Source organism: Pteropus vampyrus, unplaced genomic scaffold (genome assembly GCF_000151845.1).
Source record: "Pteropus vampyrus isolate Shadow unplaced genomic scaffold, Pvam_2.0 Scaffold33, whole genome shotgun sequence".
Classification (NCBI taxonomy): Eukaryota; Metazoa; Chordata; class Mammalia; order Chiroptera; family Pteropodidae; genus Pteropus; species Pteropus vampyrus.
The window spans coordinates 2,596,105-2,614,136 of record NW_011888814.1 but is presented as its reverse complement, the minus strand read 5'-3'; the positions used below and the strand labels follow the sequence as shown (position 1 = coordinate 2,614,136).

Here is an 18,032-nt window from a genome sequence, read left to right as displayed (position 1 = left end):
ACTTTATTATCTTTAAGAAGAAAAATCTTTTCAAATCTGATGGAAACATCGTTTCCTTATTTAATTTTCATTTCTGATTGCTAACAAAAGTAAACAATTTTTATATATTTTTCACCCATGCGGTACTCATTTTCATGATGAACTAAGTGGGACTATCCTTTTACCTTTTTTATGTTCAGTTGCGTTAAATGGCACTTGCGGTTTTTCAAAGTTCCCATCCTCTGCGAAAGAATTCCTGCAAATGCAAAGCCAAATGACTCTGGATCAATGAAATGAGCAAAATTCATGGAAATTACATCTAACACACTATCTTTTTTTTATATGTGGGCACAGTTATTTTGATGAACACAAAGAAACACTTTCTGGATTTCATTTCTCAAAACTGGCAATCTCGCCTCAAGTGAGGTGGGTGGAATTCTCATCATCTCTAATCAGCAGAAGCACATTTGAAGAAAACCAGGGCAAAAAGCCACTCTTCAGTCCAAAAGTAAGCAATCTCTGATAGCCCGGGTCCAACAGAAGGGATTCGGGAACACACATTCTAACTGGAATCTGTTTGGCTAAAGTAACAGTCTTGAAGCAAAAAGCCTTGGAAACTCTGAGGAACAGACTGAGAAGAACATACTTATAATCTAAGAAATTTAAGTGTACCAGGCAAAAGGCTTGCCAAGGCTTCTATCCTTGAACTCTGATTAACTGTAGTGAATGGTAAGAGTTATGTCTTGGTGTGTTTCCCTCATATTTCTCTTGTATAACTAAATGCTTGGCCACATTGCCTTTTAAATCCTCAAATTTGGGACCAAAATAATCTAGATTGCAGACAGAAAAATTGTTTGTCCTGATAACAGAGAACATTGGGCAGGATGTGACTTGACTTTCCTGGGCTGTTGTGAATCTTTGTTTCTACTCCAGCAAAACAGAGATAATAGTATTGGCCTAGCTTCATAGGGATGCCATAAGAATTAAATCTAATGCTCTGTGCTTCATTACATCTTATAAATATTTTTGTTCCAGGTATGTGCTGGGCACTGTGGTAGAGAAGAAATGAATAAGCTATATTCAATTCCTTCAAAATATAAGCATCAGATGGGAAATTAAGAAGAATCACAGAATTACAAATATTGCTAATGCTGGGAGGTGTGATAGTTTTATTGCAGTTTTATTTTTGTGTGTGTGTGTGTGTGTATAAAGATGTAATTAAGAGTAAAAAATAATAATATAGTTGACCCTTAAATAATATGTGGGTGAGGAGCAGAGACCCCGCACAGTTGAAAATCTATGTATGATTTTTAACTCCCAGGAAACTTAACTACAGTCGGCCTTTAGGATTCAACCAACCGCTGATTGAAAACAGCATCTGCAGCTGGGAATCTGCAGTTAGGAATCCGCTGTTGGAAATGGGAAAATACTGTTTTCTATACATGGAAGGTTGAATCTGCAGATGAGAAACTCAAGGATACTAATAGCTGAGTAATAGTGTATTTATTGAAAAATATCCACTGGAAGTGATGCCATGCAGTTCAAACCAGTATTGTTCAAGGGTCAACTGTTCTTCCCTCCTCCCAAGGAATGAAAAAATAGATAAAATAAGCATGGAGTGAGAGATGTTTAATTGAAGTTTCACTAGATATCAGGCCAAATTTACAAAACAAAACAAAACAAAACAAAACAAAACACTGAAATTATGTGAAGCAAAAACTCTAAGTGAAGCTCATAAAAGATACAACCCTTAAATATACATAAACTGAATTTTGGAAATGTTACTGTCTTAATGGAAGGAGATGCTCTCTATGTTAAGGCATCTTGCATGATTTCTTGTTTAATTTTGTGAATTAACTTTTGAAAATGTGGGTTTTCATGAAAAGCATTGAAAACGAAGTACACTTGCAACTTTATTTCCCGGAACGTGAAAATTAGCAGAGGGTGCACAAACAATGATTTTAAGATTTTCATTCTGTTCAGATTTGTACTAACTCTGTTGGGACCTCTGGATTCTGAGTCCCAGGAGCACAGACATAACTATCACCTTCTCTAACTGTTGCTTTTCTGACTTTATCTCTCTTCACCTTGTTGCTATAAGCAGATAATCTTTATTTAAAAGGGAGGATGAGTCATTAATCCCCACAAGTAGTACACGTATGTGAAACTGGCTTTTTCTGTAGAAACAAAAACTAGAGGTGACCATTGTGAAGATAAGGGCAATAATGAACGACCTCTCTGACTGCATGATATACTGAGCCATGAAGGAGAAAGTCACCTCTATTTCTATTAGCTGTGTGGCTTGAGTAAATGACCCATCTTCTCAGCACCTGTTTCCTCATCTGGAAAATGTGTGTGATAGGCATCCTCCTTGTAATACAGCATGGGTGATAATTAAATATCCATATGCTCACAGGTAAAATTGAAAATAATTAGAATTGAGAATTCTTTCTTAAAATGTTCTAAGAGCAATTTACCTAATTGCTTCGTGATAAAGATCTAAAGTTTACTTGTCTCAGTGATAACTTCAATAAATCTTTCAAACTTGTCTTGCTTTTCTTATACAAGAAATAAAATATTTCACCCATTGTTGATGCTGAAGTGATCTTTGGATGGTATAGAAACATGAAAAGGCAAATATACCAATATTTACTACCTACCTGTGCTGCAGGATACCAGATACCATGCAGTACCTAGAAGTTATCTTATATAATCCTCCTGAAATAATACATGGTGGGTAGTATAATCCATATTTGACAGATGTGGAAACTGAGTCCAGAGAGGTCAAAACTTTACCTGTCATAACTAATAAACTCTAAAGTTGGGAGTTTTGAATCCAAGTCTGTCTGATTCAAAAAAGTCCTGATCTTTTCAACACTAAATCCTGACCATTAGTAAATCCTTTATTGGAAGAGAATCAGTTAAGGTTAGGGTTAAATTCAATATTCTAAATACAATGTAACTTAATTGGTTAACTTTACAATATACGTGGAGCTTGAAAAAAAACTTATTGGAGCACAAATTTTCCAAAACTGGCATATCTCGAAGGAACTTAAAGTTAAGAGAAGCACTTAAATAGGCTCCCAGGTAAATCAAGTCTGCTCTTTCCCCATTGATAATGACAAATGAGACAGTTTGGGATTATTTCAGTGAGTGCAAGGAACAAACAAAGGGACATTGAGCCATCTTATTTAAAACCTAATTTTCAAACAAATAAAATCTTACATCAGGCCTACAACTTCTGAGGGAATAAGGCCAGCTTCATAAAGCTGTGGCAGCTAAAGTGAATTCTTATCCCTGGGAGATGTCTTAAGAATTCTTCAAATATATGATTATTTGTATTTTTGAATTGCAGGGAAAAAAGATTTCCTATAGAACTGCTTTCACTATTTCCTGACGCAGAAAGAAATGACATGCAAGTCAATAGAACAGAAGCCATTCCTAAGGGTGACTGCAAGAAACAAATGACTATAGCATGGCCATTAAGTCTTTTCATCTCCCTAGGAGGTTTAGGTTTATCTCTGTTTTCCTGGCAATAGCAAAGTCAAATATTCCCTTGATTCTGCCATATAAGTGAGAAGCAGACTTAGCTAAAGCCTTCGGCACTGCCCTTTTCACCAACAGGAGGTATCAATATGTTCACCTGGCCTGTCCTCCCTCTCATTCCTTCATCACTACCTCTCATTAGAATGAAAGTGGAGATGGGAGGCCAAGAAATTTTTCTCTAGCTGTTTCCCTCTGAGATTCAATCCTTTTTTTTTTTTTTAAGTTCTCTTATGGCAGAGACAGACATATTTAGTAGGTTTTGCTCAGAGAAAAGTCATGCCTCAAAAACTTTCTAAAAAATTGCTCATACCGACTTGGGCTCCATTCTGACTGATGGTTCATAAAACAAATCTCACCTAATTCTTTCTGTCTGATGCTCCCATAATTCAAAGATATATGTCATAGAGTGAAACTAGATTGAAACTTAATTTTAAGCATTGCTTTTTAGTGGAGTCAAGTCCTGTTGGTTTGAAAAACTGTTGGATATATTTTTGTTAGTGTTTGAAGACCACTGGAATCATTATGGTTTCAATGTTTTTAAGAAGCTTATTTTCCAGAGCATGAATTTTGGACACACTTGTTTTTGTTGCTTTCTTTAATGTAGGCAAAGCCTTTTGAAATCAATCTTTAGACTAGAGATTTTTTTGGATTGCACAATTCAAATTTGTGGCTGTCTTACCATTCCAGTGGATGTAGCTGTGCCTTTTTATTCAAGAGCTGAAATTGCTCAAACACATTTAAAAGAGACCAGTATCGGTTCAGGACTGAACCAGGTTTTCCTGTAGGATTTGCTGTGTCATAATATTCACTCATCAAAGATTGAATCCCAGGAGTAATTGATGGGAAGAGCTGAGAACAAATATTCAAAGACAGAATATCAGAAAAAGTGGACAATAAATTAAAATACAGTATTCCTAGGAAAAGCTTTATATTTATTCAGATACTTTAAAAATCAGACACTTATTAAAAACACAATTTCTGTACCATTACTTAATTTTCTATGCAGCTGTGAAGGTAAATACCATTTTTAATAAGGTACTAATTTTGTTGATGATCATATTTCCAAATGGGGTGATTTTTGTTCTCTTTTCATTGACTATAAATGGATTTCTCCTACCTATAGATACCTGAAAACAGCTGAATAACAGAGTGAGTCAGGCAGTGGGAAAAATGACGAGAAATACCCTTGGGTTATAAGTGAATTTCATCAACATGAGAGATATTAATCTTGCCAAATAATATCTATGGTTATTCTTTCAACTCTGAGAGTCAGGAAATTGGAGTTTGCCCTTTCTCCTGCAAAATAACTTCAGTTCGTGTGCCATGAGATGTTCTCAACATTCACAATATCTTGAATTACGAATTTCCAAAGAACGAGGTCAGATCTCTTTGATTATCTTCGTTTAGTATTGAGTCAAACTGTCATGTAATACTTACTATATTTCAATTAATTAAAATGATAATCCATTCATTAAATTATCTCTGGGGCAATAAGCTTATTTTGAACCCTCCAAAATATGGGGCTAACTTGTAAAAACAAGTGTCAAACATTCATTAATTAACTTCGTAAATTAGTTATAACTCATACAAGTAGCATACAGATACATAGATTTTTTTTTTAAGTAAAAAGTAAATATTGGATCCAAACACATTAATAATAGATTATCAATGGGGTTTTTAAATGCTATTTTAAGATATTTTGTATAAACATTTAAGAGGAATGTGCAAATTCATTTGATTCTATCTATATAAGTGGCAGAACTAGAAACAAAGCAAGTACTGAGAATGTACATTTAGGTATAAATTATCCTTTGATATTGACCCATAAATGAACAACCCCCCCCCAAAAATACATAGAAAAAAAATAAATGCCATGTTTTTAAAGTCTGAAACCCCTAAATGTTAAAACTACTTACATTTTTTCTTTCTTTACATTTCCTTTGTTTGCTATAGAGTTACAACAAATCAAGATTTAGGTAGTTTTCTAAAATATTGTTGCTATATTTAGTAATATTTGATTTTATACAAACAAAAAGTGCATAATAAGGAGAAAGAAATTTTGGTTACATGTAAATATTCCAAAGCTAAAAGCAAAACTTCTTTAGAAATATTTGAACATTTTCTCCATAAAAATTGTCAAATCTTGGCAGCTATACTAACCCCATATTCTTTTACCTTTAATAAGTCACATGTTATTTGCAAACTCTTAAAGAATACGGATTCTGTTCATTTTAATTAGGTGTCTGAAAAGAGGAAGGGAGCTTACAAAGATTTCTGTTTCTTAAAGAAATATCTTCACCTAGGTTGAAGTCAAAATCAAGTAGTTTATGGCTGATCTACTATAATCACAGTTATCAAGAGGAATCAAATGTCACTTTTGTTTTACCAATTGGAATTGTCCCAAACTCCCAAGTTCCTTTATGAAAGTCATAATTGAGTTAATCTCCTCTAAAGACAGGCATTGATTTACTTCCTTTTGATAGTTTTCACCCTATAATAAGAGAGGAAAAGAAAAACAACTTTTTAAGCAATTGTTGCAAAATCAAACCACATTTAGACCAGTTGCTGCTTAATTCATAAACCAATCAAGTTTTGAACTCTATAAATAAACAACTGAGCTAATTAATGATAAATAATACATAGCAACTTCAATTTGTAACAGCGATATCTGAATATAAGAGAACTTCATATCTGACAAAGAGGACCTGAATGAAATCCCTCAACAGTGCTTCTCTAGTAAGGTTGGAGAGATGAGCCCATGAGGGCAGAATGTGTGTGACAGTTTGGGTATGTAGAGTCCCCTTTAGCCTTCAGGTACTAGAGGTTGGAGCATATAGAGAGAGAACATTCCTGCACTAGTAATCTGTACAGATTTTTTGAGGCACTAAGAAAACTTGTATTAATATACCATAAAATTAACCAGTGCTACTCTGAAGCACTGCACCCTAATCATAAGCATGTAACCGAAGATGCCAACCAGATGTGAATACTTAAAAAAATTGGTATTATAACTTAAGCCTCTTGAAGTCAATCTGGAACACTCACTGCTAGAATAGACTGCCTCCAAAAAGTCCTAGTATTCCTTTTAAAGTAAGTATTCTATAAAATATAATATCCATATACATTCCTTAAGAATTAGGAAATGCTTTACTTCATTTTCAACCCATAATTTTATCATAATCAGTCACTCACATACTTAGTTGACACAAAAATAATATTGGTCCTCAGGTCAGAAAAATATTCAGAAGTGTAATATAATTGATATAAATTAATTTTAAATAAATTATTAAGTTGCTTAACTACACAATAAAGGAAATGGCTTCTTGTGAAGAACGACTTGAAAAAAAAAAGCTCATCGGTACAAAAATATGCACTTACCTTAAATACACTTAACCTATAAAGTCTCTGAACTATCTCAGAGAATATGGAAAGAGAAGATTCATTAGAGAAGAGAAAACTGAAAGTGTCTTTTAGAAGGAATTCTTCTGTGTTTTGGTCCTCAAAATCCATATTATCATCATCTTGAAATTTTAAGTGCTCATGCACCTGTGAAAAAGCAAAAACACAGCCAACATTTTTATTAACTTGCTTTTAATAAGATGGTTATCACTTCTAAAGCATGATTCATTTTCTGTTGTATTGTAGATCAGAACTGACATCTAGTGGTCTTTTTGGAGGTCAACAGTTTCATAAGATGTAAGTAATGTTCTTTTGAATTTACATACGATTCTTTATAAGAAAATTAACTAAATGAATTATAAAGTCACATTAGTTTAGCTTGAAACTCTTGTCAAAGAATTCATGTTCACGTAAGATAATATGTAACATTTCTGAACAATAAATTTTGGAGAGCATAATACAAATTATTGTATGTGCAGAAAACAAATAAATGACCATTAAAAGACATAGAGTCATAAAGTTTCAAAATTTTATGGATAAATCTTTGAACTGTTCAACCAAATGTCTGTCACACATAATGTAATCATCTCCTTGTATAAAAGTTTGAAAAATGCTGTATGAAGTTGAATTCTGATTGCACATAATTTTATTATCTTCCCTTCTTCCTACTCCATATCCCAAAATAAAGCTTTCTATAGACTAATTCAATTAATTGTTTTTTAATCTTCTTGTCACTAAGGATTATTTTAGATTAAAAATGTTGGAGGAGATGATTTAAATGAGTGATTTGAGAGGAAGTAAAAGAATTAGAATGTACAAAATATACTCTTCAGTTTATACACAGTTACACTAGAAAAATCATATATTTCAAAAATTCTTGTGGCCAACTTTAAACTAAATATGTATATGTAAAGAATAAGAGTTATCTTTTTATAAACCCATGTGAATAAGCTGGGTAATCTATTTTATATTATCTAAATGTCTGTTTTTCTACATTAACACATACTTAGATTTATGCCACATTTATTTCATAAACAGTGGTTGTACTATAGAAAAAAACCCATGCTTGTTCCATAGGGATGCATCATAGGGATTGGGACTCAAATCGTAGATTATCTACATACTGGTTAATTCTCTGAACCACCATAAATATAAATAAGCCTTTAGTAACCTTAATGCAAGCTGCTATTTACTGATTGGTTACTCTGAATAAAAAGAACATACATGCACACACACATCCTTCAGTAAAAGATGGAAGCTCACCTGAGGCCTTCGGCACACTCACCTGGAGCACTACAGGGGATCTGAAACTGCCATAACCAATATCAAAAGTTAAAAGTTGAAAACATAATCTGCATCTGAAATAAAAACATGAGGTAACATAAAAATATATCCTTTTTTGCTACATTTACTCTATTATTTGGTGTTATATTATTAATAGTTATTATAGTTAAATCTCAAGGTCTGTACTAATTATAAAGAGCAGTGGCTTGGATAATCTAAAACTACATGCAGTTTATTTTGGGATTTGGAATCTGTTTTGTTCCCTATGGAAAATACGAATACATGTAAAGTATTCATAATACATTAAACTAAACGATGAAGTTACTCTATGAAAATCTAAATGTGGAGAAGAAAACTCTCCTAAATGCCAGGCATTCTTAGTCACATATAAAGCATGATAAAGCTTAATTGAGTCACCTCCCTTTTTTGATAGACTAGCCCTAGGCGGGGAAAAATTAGATTATATTCAGGTAAAGAGGAGTTATTGTATTTTGTTAATAAAGTCTATAAATAAAAATATACCTAGTCAATGGTAAATATATATGATAGAAATAGCTGAGCTTGCAAGGGGTTACAATTAAAAATTAATTTAAATAACTGCTTTGTTACTTGTCACCACTATTTAGATACTAATATGTCTATAATGTGCTCTGACGTTTTAGGATCTATAAATTAGGAAACACTTTTGGGAGTTCACATTTGTATACTGACATAACATTTTCCAAGTAGCACCTACATGTGATAATTAAGATATATTGTCACTAACGATTAATTTTTAGAAGGTAGTTTTTTTCTTTTTTTAACATTAAAATTTATTTTTACCTATCAAAAGCCTTTGGTCCCAGAGTAGATGTTTCACTGAACACTTCAGCTGCTAGCAGAAGTTTGCTAATTGCTTCCTTCATATTATCAAAAGTCTGAAGAGGAGAACCAGCTCTCAGGAATGTATCAAAAAAGGTTTGAAGCTGTGAACAAAATAAAGAATTTATATGTTGAAACAACATCTCAATTTGTCTCTCTATCATTTCCAAGGCAACCAATTTGAAAGATTCCTTTAGGTTATCTCTCCTTATCACACTCCAAAGAAACTCCTTAAGAAGGAAACTTTGATAATTTAAGATATATATATTGTATATATTATATACAGAAAGAGTATATAATATACTGAAAGTAGACTATATAATTAATATAGATTATATACATAATGTATTATATGTACATATTATATACATTATAAAATATATTACAAGCTTTCCAATAGAATATGGGGTGCTGCTATATCTTATAATTTCAATTACTTTAGAGGTGCTTCCTTCATTCTTTTCTCTTTTCATGGCATCTAATCAAGAAAAGTGAAGTGGAATTGTAACAGCACTTGTGATTTGAACTTCCAAATTTCTATGTGACTCGACTAGGTGAATCTGGACTGGCAACTCAGTTCTCCAAATTTTTGTGTCTCCTTTAAAATAGGTTAACACCTACCAAGAAGAGTGTTATGAAACTAGATTATTTGAAAACCACTGAAATGTATGAAATTCACATCTAAACTTTTCATTATTATCACTTTTCTGTACATATCAGAACAAAATAATTATATCAAAGTTGCTTCTTCACAGCATTCTGCTATGGGAGATCTAGCCAACTACTGAAGAATCTAACAGATTCTCAATGTCATCCTAATACTGTAATTAAAGTTTTCACATAGAGAGAGATGATAAGGCAATATTGCAAGAGGGGAATGAAGCTCAGGCTTCTTGGAAACACTACAGTTAGTATCACAAATGGCTATTAAATATTAAATATTAAATATAATCATTACACATAAACTAAACAATAAAGTTAATATTAAATATTAAAACAATTGCAACAACAAAACTACTTCTCTAGGACACTTAGCATAAAAGTTCAAGTTAAAAATTTTTTTAAGTATATAAAAAAAATCTCATATTGATTCATAGACTTTGGATAAACATACCCTTTCAAAGATGAAGAACAAAAAATATTTTTTGAAAAAACATAAAGCAGGTATTCTATTCATGTTTTGGAAGAACAGACTAAATCTTTCTGAACTGCTTGAGATTGCAAAGGGAAAAACTTTTGTTGCTATGATAATGAAGGAGAGATATTGGCACAAACCATCTGAGGGAAGCGGTAAATGTATCTTTTAAATACACACACACACACACACACACACGCACACACACAATTCATCTAAGAGAATAAACACTGACTTCATAAACTTTTACCAACTGAAAAACAGAAACCTAATGAGACATACACTTTAAGACCCTATGAACAGGTCATTAGCTTTGGCAATTGGGATATTTTTCCATTTCTCTAAGGAAAATGGATGTAATAATTATACAATCAAAAGAAAACAAATTAATGCTAATATTGATACTGTTAACACCCTTGAGTCAAAATAGAGTAACAATATGTTTTTCCAAATAAAAGTAACTCATCCTATTTCACTCAGTTCACCATATTATGTAGAAGGAGTTACTGATGATGTTATTGCATTTTCCCATTTGGTTATGAGATTATATTCTCCAAGGAAAAAAATAATAAGCAAATTAATGTCTTAGGCTTATAGTTATTCTTCTACTGTGGAAATGATTATTTCTAAATTCCTGATTGTAACAGCGAGCTGCCAGTACATGAATCCAGTTCCTTTCAAACCAACTTTCATGAGAATTTTACCACACAGAAAGCATTGTGCTTTGAGCACAGTGCTAATGCTATAGACTCTAGAGGCAAAAAATCCCAGGCCAGTACTTAGTGCATACTAGCTCTTTTTATTAATTAAAACGAGACAAGTCCACAGAGCCATTTAAAAGAAATTTCAATTAAAAGTGATTGTTGAATCCAGATTCTCTTAATGCAATGCATGATTTGAGAAAATCAAATTGCCTCTGAGAATTCAAACATTTGTGACACCAACCAAGGAAGAACATTTAAAAAGTTTATGTCAAGCCTTCAATAGATTCTGTTTTAAAAAGAGAGAATAATGCTGCAGTGAACATAGGAGTGCATATATCTTTTTGAGTCAGTGTTCTCATTTTCTTTGGATAAATATCCAGAAGCAGAATTGCTGGGTCATATAGTAGTTCTATTTTCAGTTTTTTGAAGAATCTCCATACTGTTTTCCATAGGGGATGTACCAGTTTGCAGTCCCCCCACATTGTACAACTGAAACTAATATAACCACAATAAGATTGTATACCAACTACACATAGATAAAAAAAAAAAAAAAGATTAAAAAAGAGAGAGAGAATAAAGAGGCACAATGGTTGAATGGACCCCTCTAGTTGTTTGCCTCTCAACAGAAATGAAAGAGCAGAACTGAAGGACCCAAATAACTGGCTTTTCTTCCATCTCCCTAAGAACTCGACCTGCTAAGAGAAGGAAAAACATCAGCTGACAACAATGAAAGCAGAGGACCAGAGCGGAGCCGCCTTTATAAAGGGAAGTGTGAAGACAGAAGGGAGAAGTGGCGCTGAAAAAGCACGATTTGAAACGGAGCGACTTGTTTTATTTTTGTGCTAGTTCTCCTCCCAATTTCTGTCTCTGTGTATATTCCCTATCTCATTGCTCAGATTTTAATTTATTTAAGCCCTTGACTTCAAAGAAAGTTCTAGAGGAGTGACCTCTTCTATTTAAGTCATACGGTATAAGTGGCAAGCAAAACTATCTATGCTAGAAATGAAAGTAGAACCATGCAAGTGCTTAATAGGTGTTTGTAAAACATTATCACTTTCAACAGATCAGTCAGAGAGTGCGCAATATTTCTGTTAGTTTTCATAATTAACCCATTTAGACTAAGTGGAAGACTTCTTTGAGTATTACAATTTGTTGCATGAATTTGTATTTCCTTGGTCAATTACTTGAGTTCTGTGCATCTCATTGTGCTCAGATGTGTAGAGAACTGTGCTCAGTGATCTCATCACACAATGTCAAATCTAAACTTATTCAATATTAATTCCATTTAGAATCGTATGAACCTGAAAAACACATTTCGCCCAGGAGCTTTCTTAACTCACGCACAAATACCTAAAGGAGCACCTTCACCTTCATTGTTAATTTAAAACAATCAAGCCATGAACTCAAATATCAAAAAGAATGGCCTTTTTCTAGACTAAGACTTTTAATCAACATTTTTGAGTTACATAAATACATAAGAATATAAGATCCCAAGGACATCATCACTGCCTTGGCAGTTTGGTAGAAATTTTAAAAATATTAAAACTTTTAACATGACATGAAACTATTTTATAAACTATAATTTTTCCTCCAGTGTAAAAATGAAATACAAATTTAGTGCAAAATAAATTATGTAGAATATGACCTTGTAAGAGCATGGTTGTCAAACTAAGCAGTTAAAGCGTCACCGTTTGTTTGTACTTATGTAAAATATAAGCCATAACCCAGTAAGGTATTTATATTTCTAATATCTTTTATATCTATCCATTCAAGCAACCTATTGAAATTTACATAGATGGATCAAAATTAGCAATTAAAATGAAAGGACAAGAGAAACTGAGAACTTGAAAATATTCATAGAAAAACTTCAGTTATGTCTTTGATATCTTAAAACAATACCAAGGTGTCCTTATACCATCTCATTCCTCCACCCCACCTCACAAAGCCCCTCACATACTAAATTCTAGGCTTTGCCTTACTGTGTCCCTTTATACTCCCAAAAGACCTTGGACAAATTGCTCTCAAAAACAACATGTGTCATTCTGTGTTAAATTTGTTGATTTTCTCGTCTGCTCTTTAGTAGAGAGCTTTTAGAGTAGAAACTGTACCATTTTATTTTTTGAGGGCCAATACCTAATGCAGAGTAGATATTGCATAAATACTGTTGAATAAATAAACCTAAGTATAACAATACAGAAACCACAGACTTTGGTAAGAGAAAGAGTTTATGGAAACTTCTGGATACCACAGTTTTTTCTTTAGAACAACATGTTTCTTTCTTGTTTCCATCTTTTTAGAGAAGGAGGATATGCATTTTTCTGGTGCCTTATAATAAAGTTTTTGAAAAATAGAAGCTAGGATAGAAAGATTCAAGAGGATTTTTGACATAAATTTTAATCTAATAGTTAAAATGAAGAATGAAAGATTAACCAATATTAAAGGGTTTTTTTGTAAGTCATGTTCTTGATTAACTGGGAAACTGTAAGAGAAAATTGGTATTTCAATATTTTAAAATTTAAGTAGTGTGTAATAACATTGTACTTTACTAAAAGTTACTGGAATTTCTCTCAGAATTATTGTGTAATAGAAAATTTATCATCTTCTCACAATAAACAAGATAAAATCATTTTGCACCAACAATCATATGAAAAGATGGTCAATCCATTAAGATAGCTGGTATCAAAAAAAAAAAAAACCATAAAATATTAAGAGTGACAAGGATGTGAAGAAATAGGAATGCTTGGGCACTATTGGTGGGAATGTTAAATGGTTCAGCTGCTATCCAAAACAGTAGGGAGGCCCCTCAAAAAATCAAAATTAGAATTACCATGTGGTCCAGTAATTCAATTTCTAGTATATAGCCAAAAAAATTGAAAACAGGATTTCAAAGAGATATTTACACACCCTTGTTCATTGCAGTATTATTTGCAATAGCCAAAAGGTACAAACAACTCAAGTATCATCTGTGGATGAGTGGACAAACAAAATGTGGTACATACATACAATAAGATATTATTCAGCCTTGAAAAGGAAGAATGTGGAATGAGGTCAGAAACATGGCAGAGTGAGAGATGTCCCTAGATATCTCCTCTTGAAACAACAATAAGCTGAACATCTTAAAAAAAAAAAAAAAAAAAAACCACCCAAACTGCACACCAGCAAGTCTGAGCGTGGGATCTGTGCATAAGAGCTACCACAGGTCAGTACCCCGGATATCAGATGGTGGACTGGGAGAAGTAAAGAAGCTGCCTCTCACAGCCACCAGAGCTCCCTGTAGGGGGAAGGGAGGGGACAAGGTGTGGCAAGTTCACTAAACAGCCCTGCCTCGGAGAGCTGTGGGCTTCATGTGGCTAGCAGCAGGGCCAACTCATTAGGACAGAAAGCAGAGAAGCAGGGATGACAGAGAAGTGGGGACGGCAGAGAAACAACTGTTGATTTTTACCAGCCGCAGTTGCAAAACCGAGGCTGAGCTGCAGCTCCCATCCCCCAAGACGCAGGGCTCCTCCTACCATAGCCTCCAAGACCAAATCTGAGCAAACACTACCAAAACTGTCACTAACATTGACAGGGACTGAACCTGAGGGTAGCAAGCATGATTGAATATCTATAAGGGAAAAAAAAGGTATTGATAAGGTTTTATAAAAAGCAGGGATCTAAGAGGCTTAGTGTCACCTACTGGAAACAAAGAGAAAAATGCCTTCTTTGCAACAGGCTAAAGAGAGACCTTTATATAATAAATCTTCTTTCTGGAAAAAATGCAGAATACACTTCCATTAATGCCCAGGCTGAGAAATAGTCCATTAAACACCATGAATAACCAAGGTGACAAGGCAGCTCAGAAAGAAAGAGAAAAATCTCCAGAAAATAAGCTTACAGACATAGAAATATGTGACTTAAATGACAGAGAATTCAGGATGGTACTTCTGAAAAAAACTCAGTGACATCCAAAACAATTCATATCAACAATTTCAGGAATTGAAAAAACAACTAGATGAGCAGAATGGGTTCTTTAGCAAAGAGATTGAAACCCTCAAAAAGAACCGAAGAGAACTTCTGGAGATTAAAAATAAAACACTGCAAGAGATGAAAAATGAATTAGTAAGCTTGGGAAATAGAGTCAACCAAATGAAGGAAAGGATCAGGGATATCAAAGACAGAAATCAAGAAATAAATCAGAAGAAAGAAGAGAAAAACCGAAGAATGAAAAAGAATGAAAGAGAAATACAAGAACTAGTTGATACCATCAGGAGAGGAAACATAAGAATAATGGGCATTATTGAAGGCGAGGAAAAGGAGCAGAGATTAGAAAGCATTTTCAGACATATAGTGGACAAGAATTTCCCAAATCTAAGGAATAAGCTGAAGCTTAGAATTCAGCAAGTCAACAAAACACTCAATTATCTCAACCCAAAAAGGCCTTCACCAAGACACAATGCATTAACATTATAAAAAGTCAATGACAAAGACAGAATTCTCAGGGCACTCAGGGAAAAGATGGTAACCTATAAAGGAAAACCCATTAGATTATCATTGGACTTCTCAGCACAAACCCTACTAGCCAGAAAACAGTGTAATCAAATATTCAAACTATTAAATGAAAGGAACGAGCCAAGAATAATGTATCCAGCTAAGCTCTCCTTTAGATATGAAGGAGAAATAAATACCTTTCCAGACATACAAAAATTGAGAGAATTTCCACTACAAGGCCTGCATTACAGGAAATACTGAAAAGAGTCAGCTCACCTAAAACAAAATTACCAAAATGCATAATTAGGAGTAAAGCGACTAGCAGGCTGATAGAAGCAGGGGAGTGCAATCGTTACTAAAAATAGAGCATTATAAGCTTAAAAATAAGAAGAGATTTGCTATAGCAAGATAGTAATGAATGTTTCACATACATAGGGACAAACTGAGACAACGATGACTGAAAAGGGGAGGATTTACAGATCAAATTTACAAAGGGGAATGAAGATAAGGCACACGCAGAGGAAAATGGATGACTGTATGTGTGTGTGTGTGTGTGTGTGTGCATACATATATATAAAACTATCCTTTACATATTTATAATGGTAACTGCACACAAAAGATTCAGAACTGAAGCATATAACATAAAACAGGAAGAACCAGAGGGAAAAAACCAAAAAGCCAATCAAAATAAAGAAAACACAAGGACAAGGAAACAATGGAAACACTGAACTACCAGAAAGCAAAGATAAAACGGTTATAAAAAGACCTCATATTTCAATAATCATCCTAAATGTAAATGGACTGAACTCACCAATAAAAAGGCACAGAGTTGCAGAATAGATCAAAAAACAAAACCCAACCATATGCTGCCTCCAGGAGACACATCTCAGCTCCAAAGACAAATATAGACTCAGGTGAAAGGGCAGAAAATGATATTTCAAGCAAATGGTATTCAGAGAAAAGCGAGAGTAGCAGTACTAATATCAGACAAAATAGACTACAAAATAAAAATAAAAAAAGGTAAAGAAAGATACTGAGGGACATTACATAATGTTAAAGAAATCATGCACCAAGAAGACATAACACTTATTAATATCCATGCTCCCAATCAGGGATCCCCAAAATATGTAAAGCAATTACTTACAGAACTAAAAGGAGAAACAGACCAAAATACTATCATAGTAGGAGACCTATATAGCCCACTGTCGGATATGGACAGATCATCCAAACAGAAAATCAATAAGGAAATAACATCCTTAAATGACACATTAGACTAACTGGACATAATTGATATTTACAGAGCCTTCCATCCCAAAACAGCTGCTTACATATTCTTCTCTAGTGCACATAGAACATTCTCAAGAATTGACCACATACTGGGACAGAGATAGCCTCAACAAATATAAGAGGATTGAAATCATACCAACCATATTCTCTGATCATAATGCTTTGAAACTAGATTTCTTTTGTAATGATAATCAACTGTAAGAAGAAAGCGGGAAAACCCACAAACATATGGAGATTAGACAACATGCTACTGAAAAATAACTGGGTCAGAGAAGATATAAAAAGAGAGATCAAAAGATACATAGAATCGAATGATAATGATAGTACAACATATCAAAACTTTTGGGACACCACAAAAGCGGTCATAAGAGGAAACTTCATATCATTACAGGCCTATCTCCAAAAACAAGAACAAGCCCAAATAAATTAACACTTCCTCTTCAGCAGAAGGAAAGATATCATCAAAATCAGAGCAGAAATAAATGAAATTGAAAATAAAAATAAAAAAACAATAGAAAAAATAAATACAACAAAGAGCTGGTTCTTTGAGAAAGTTAATAAAATTGACAATCCCCTGGCTGGACTCACTAAAGAAAAAAAGAAAGGACACAAATAAACAAAATCAGGGATGAAAGAGGGGAAATTACGACAGACACCACAGAAATACAAAGGATCATACAAGAATACTATGAAGAAGTATATAACACCAAATTTAATAACTTAGAGGAAATGGACCAGTTCTTAGAAGAATACAGCCTTTCTAGACTGAATCAAGAAGTACTGGAAACTCTAAATAGACTGATCAGCAGTATGGAAATAGAAACAATCATCAAAAACCTACCAAAAAGTAAAAGTCCAAGACCAGAGGGCTTCACCAGTGAATTCTACCAAACATTCAAAGAACGTTTAATGCCTATTCTTCTCAAACTTCCAAAAAATGGAAGAGGAAGTAATACTTCCCAACACATTTTATGAGGCCAGTAATACTCTGATACCAAAACCTGGTAAAGATAACACACACAAAAAAAACTACAGACCAATATGTCTCATAAACACAGATGCAAAAATCCTAAATAAGATAGTAGCGAACCGAATACAGCAACATATTAAAAATATTAGACACCACAATCAAGTGGGCTTCATCCCAGGAGCACAGGGATGGTTCAACATACGCAAATCAATTAATGTGATACACCACATAAACAAATTAAAAAATAAGAATCACATGATCATATCAATAGATGCAGAAAAAGCCTTCAACAAGATACAGCATCCATTTATGATCAGAACAATTAACAACATCGGTATAGAAGGAAAGTACTTTAACATAATAAAGGCCATATATAACAAACCCTCAGTCAATATTATAC

General features: G+C 33.5%; 1 protein-coding gene across 1 annotated transcript in view; it reads right to left on the bottom strand.

The window, feature by feature from the left end:
- CPED1 (cadherin like and PC-esterase domain containing 1) overlaps positions 1-18,032 on the bottom strand; it is a 273,287-nt gene that overhangs the window by 140,604 nt on the left and 114,651 nt on the right. The window contains exons 12-17 of the mRNA XM_011357245.2: positions 9,031-9,173; positions 8,210-8,282; positions 6,904-7,071; positions 5,912-6,016; positions 4,205-4,374; positions 165-235 (exon numbers count right to left, since the gene is read on the bottom strand). Of these exons, the coding sequence (XP_011355547.1) occupies positions 165-235; positions 4,205-4,374; positions 5,912-6,016; positions 6,904-7,071; positions 8,210-8,282; positions 9,031-9,173 (730 nt within the window). The remainder of the gene's footprint in view (positions 1-164; positions 236-4,204; positions 4,375-5,911; positions 6,017-6,903; positions 7,072-8,209; positions 8,283-9,030; positions 9,174-18,032) is intronic.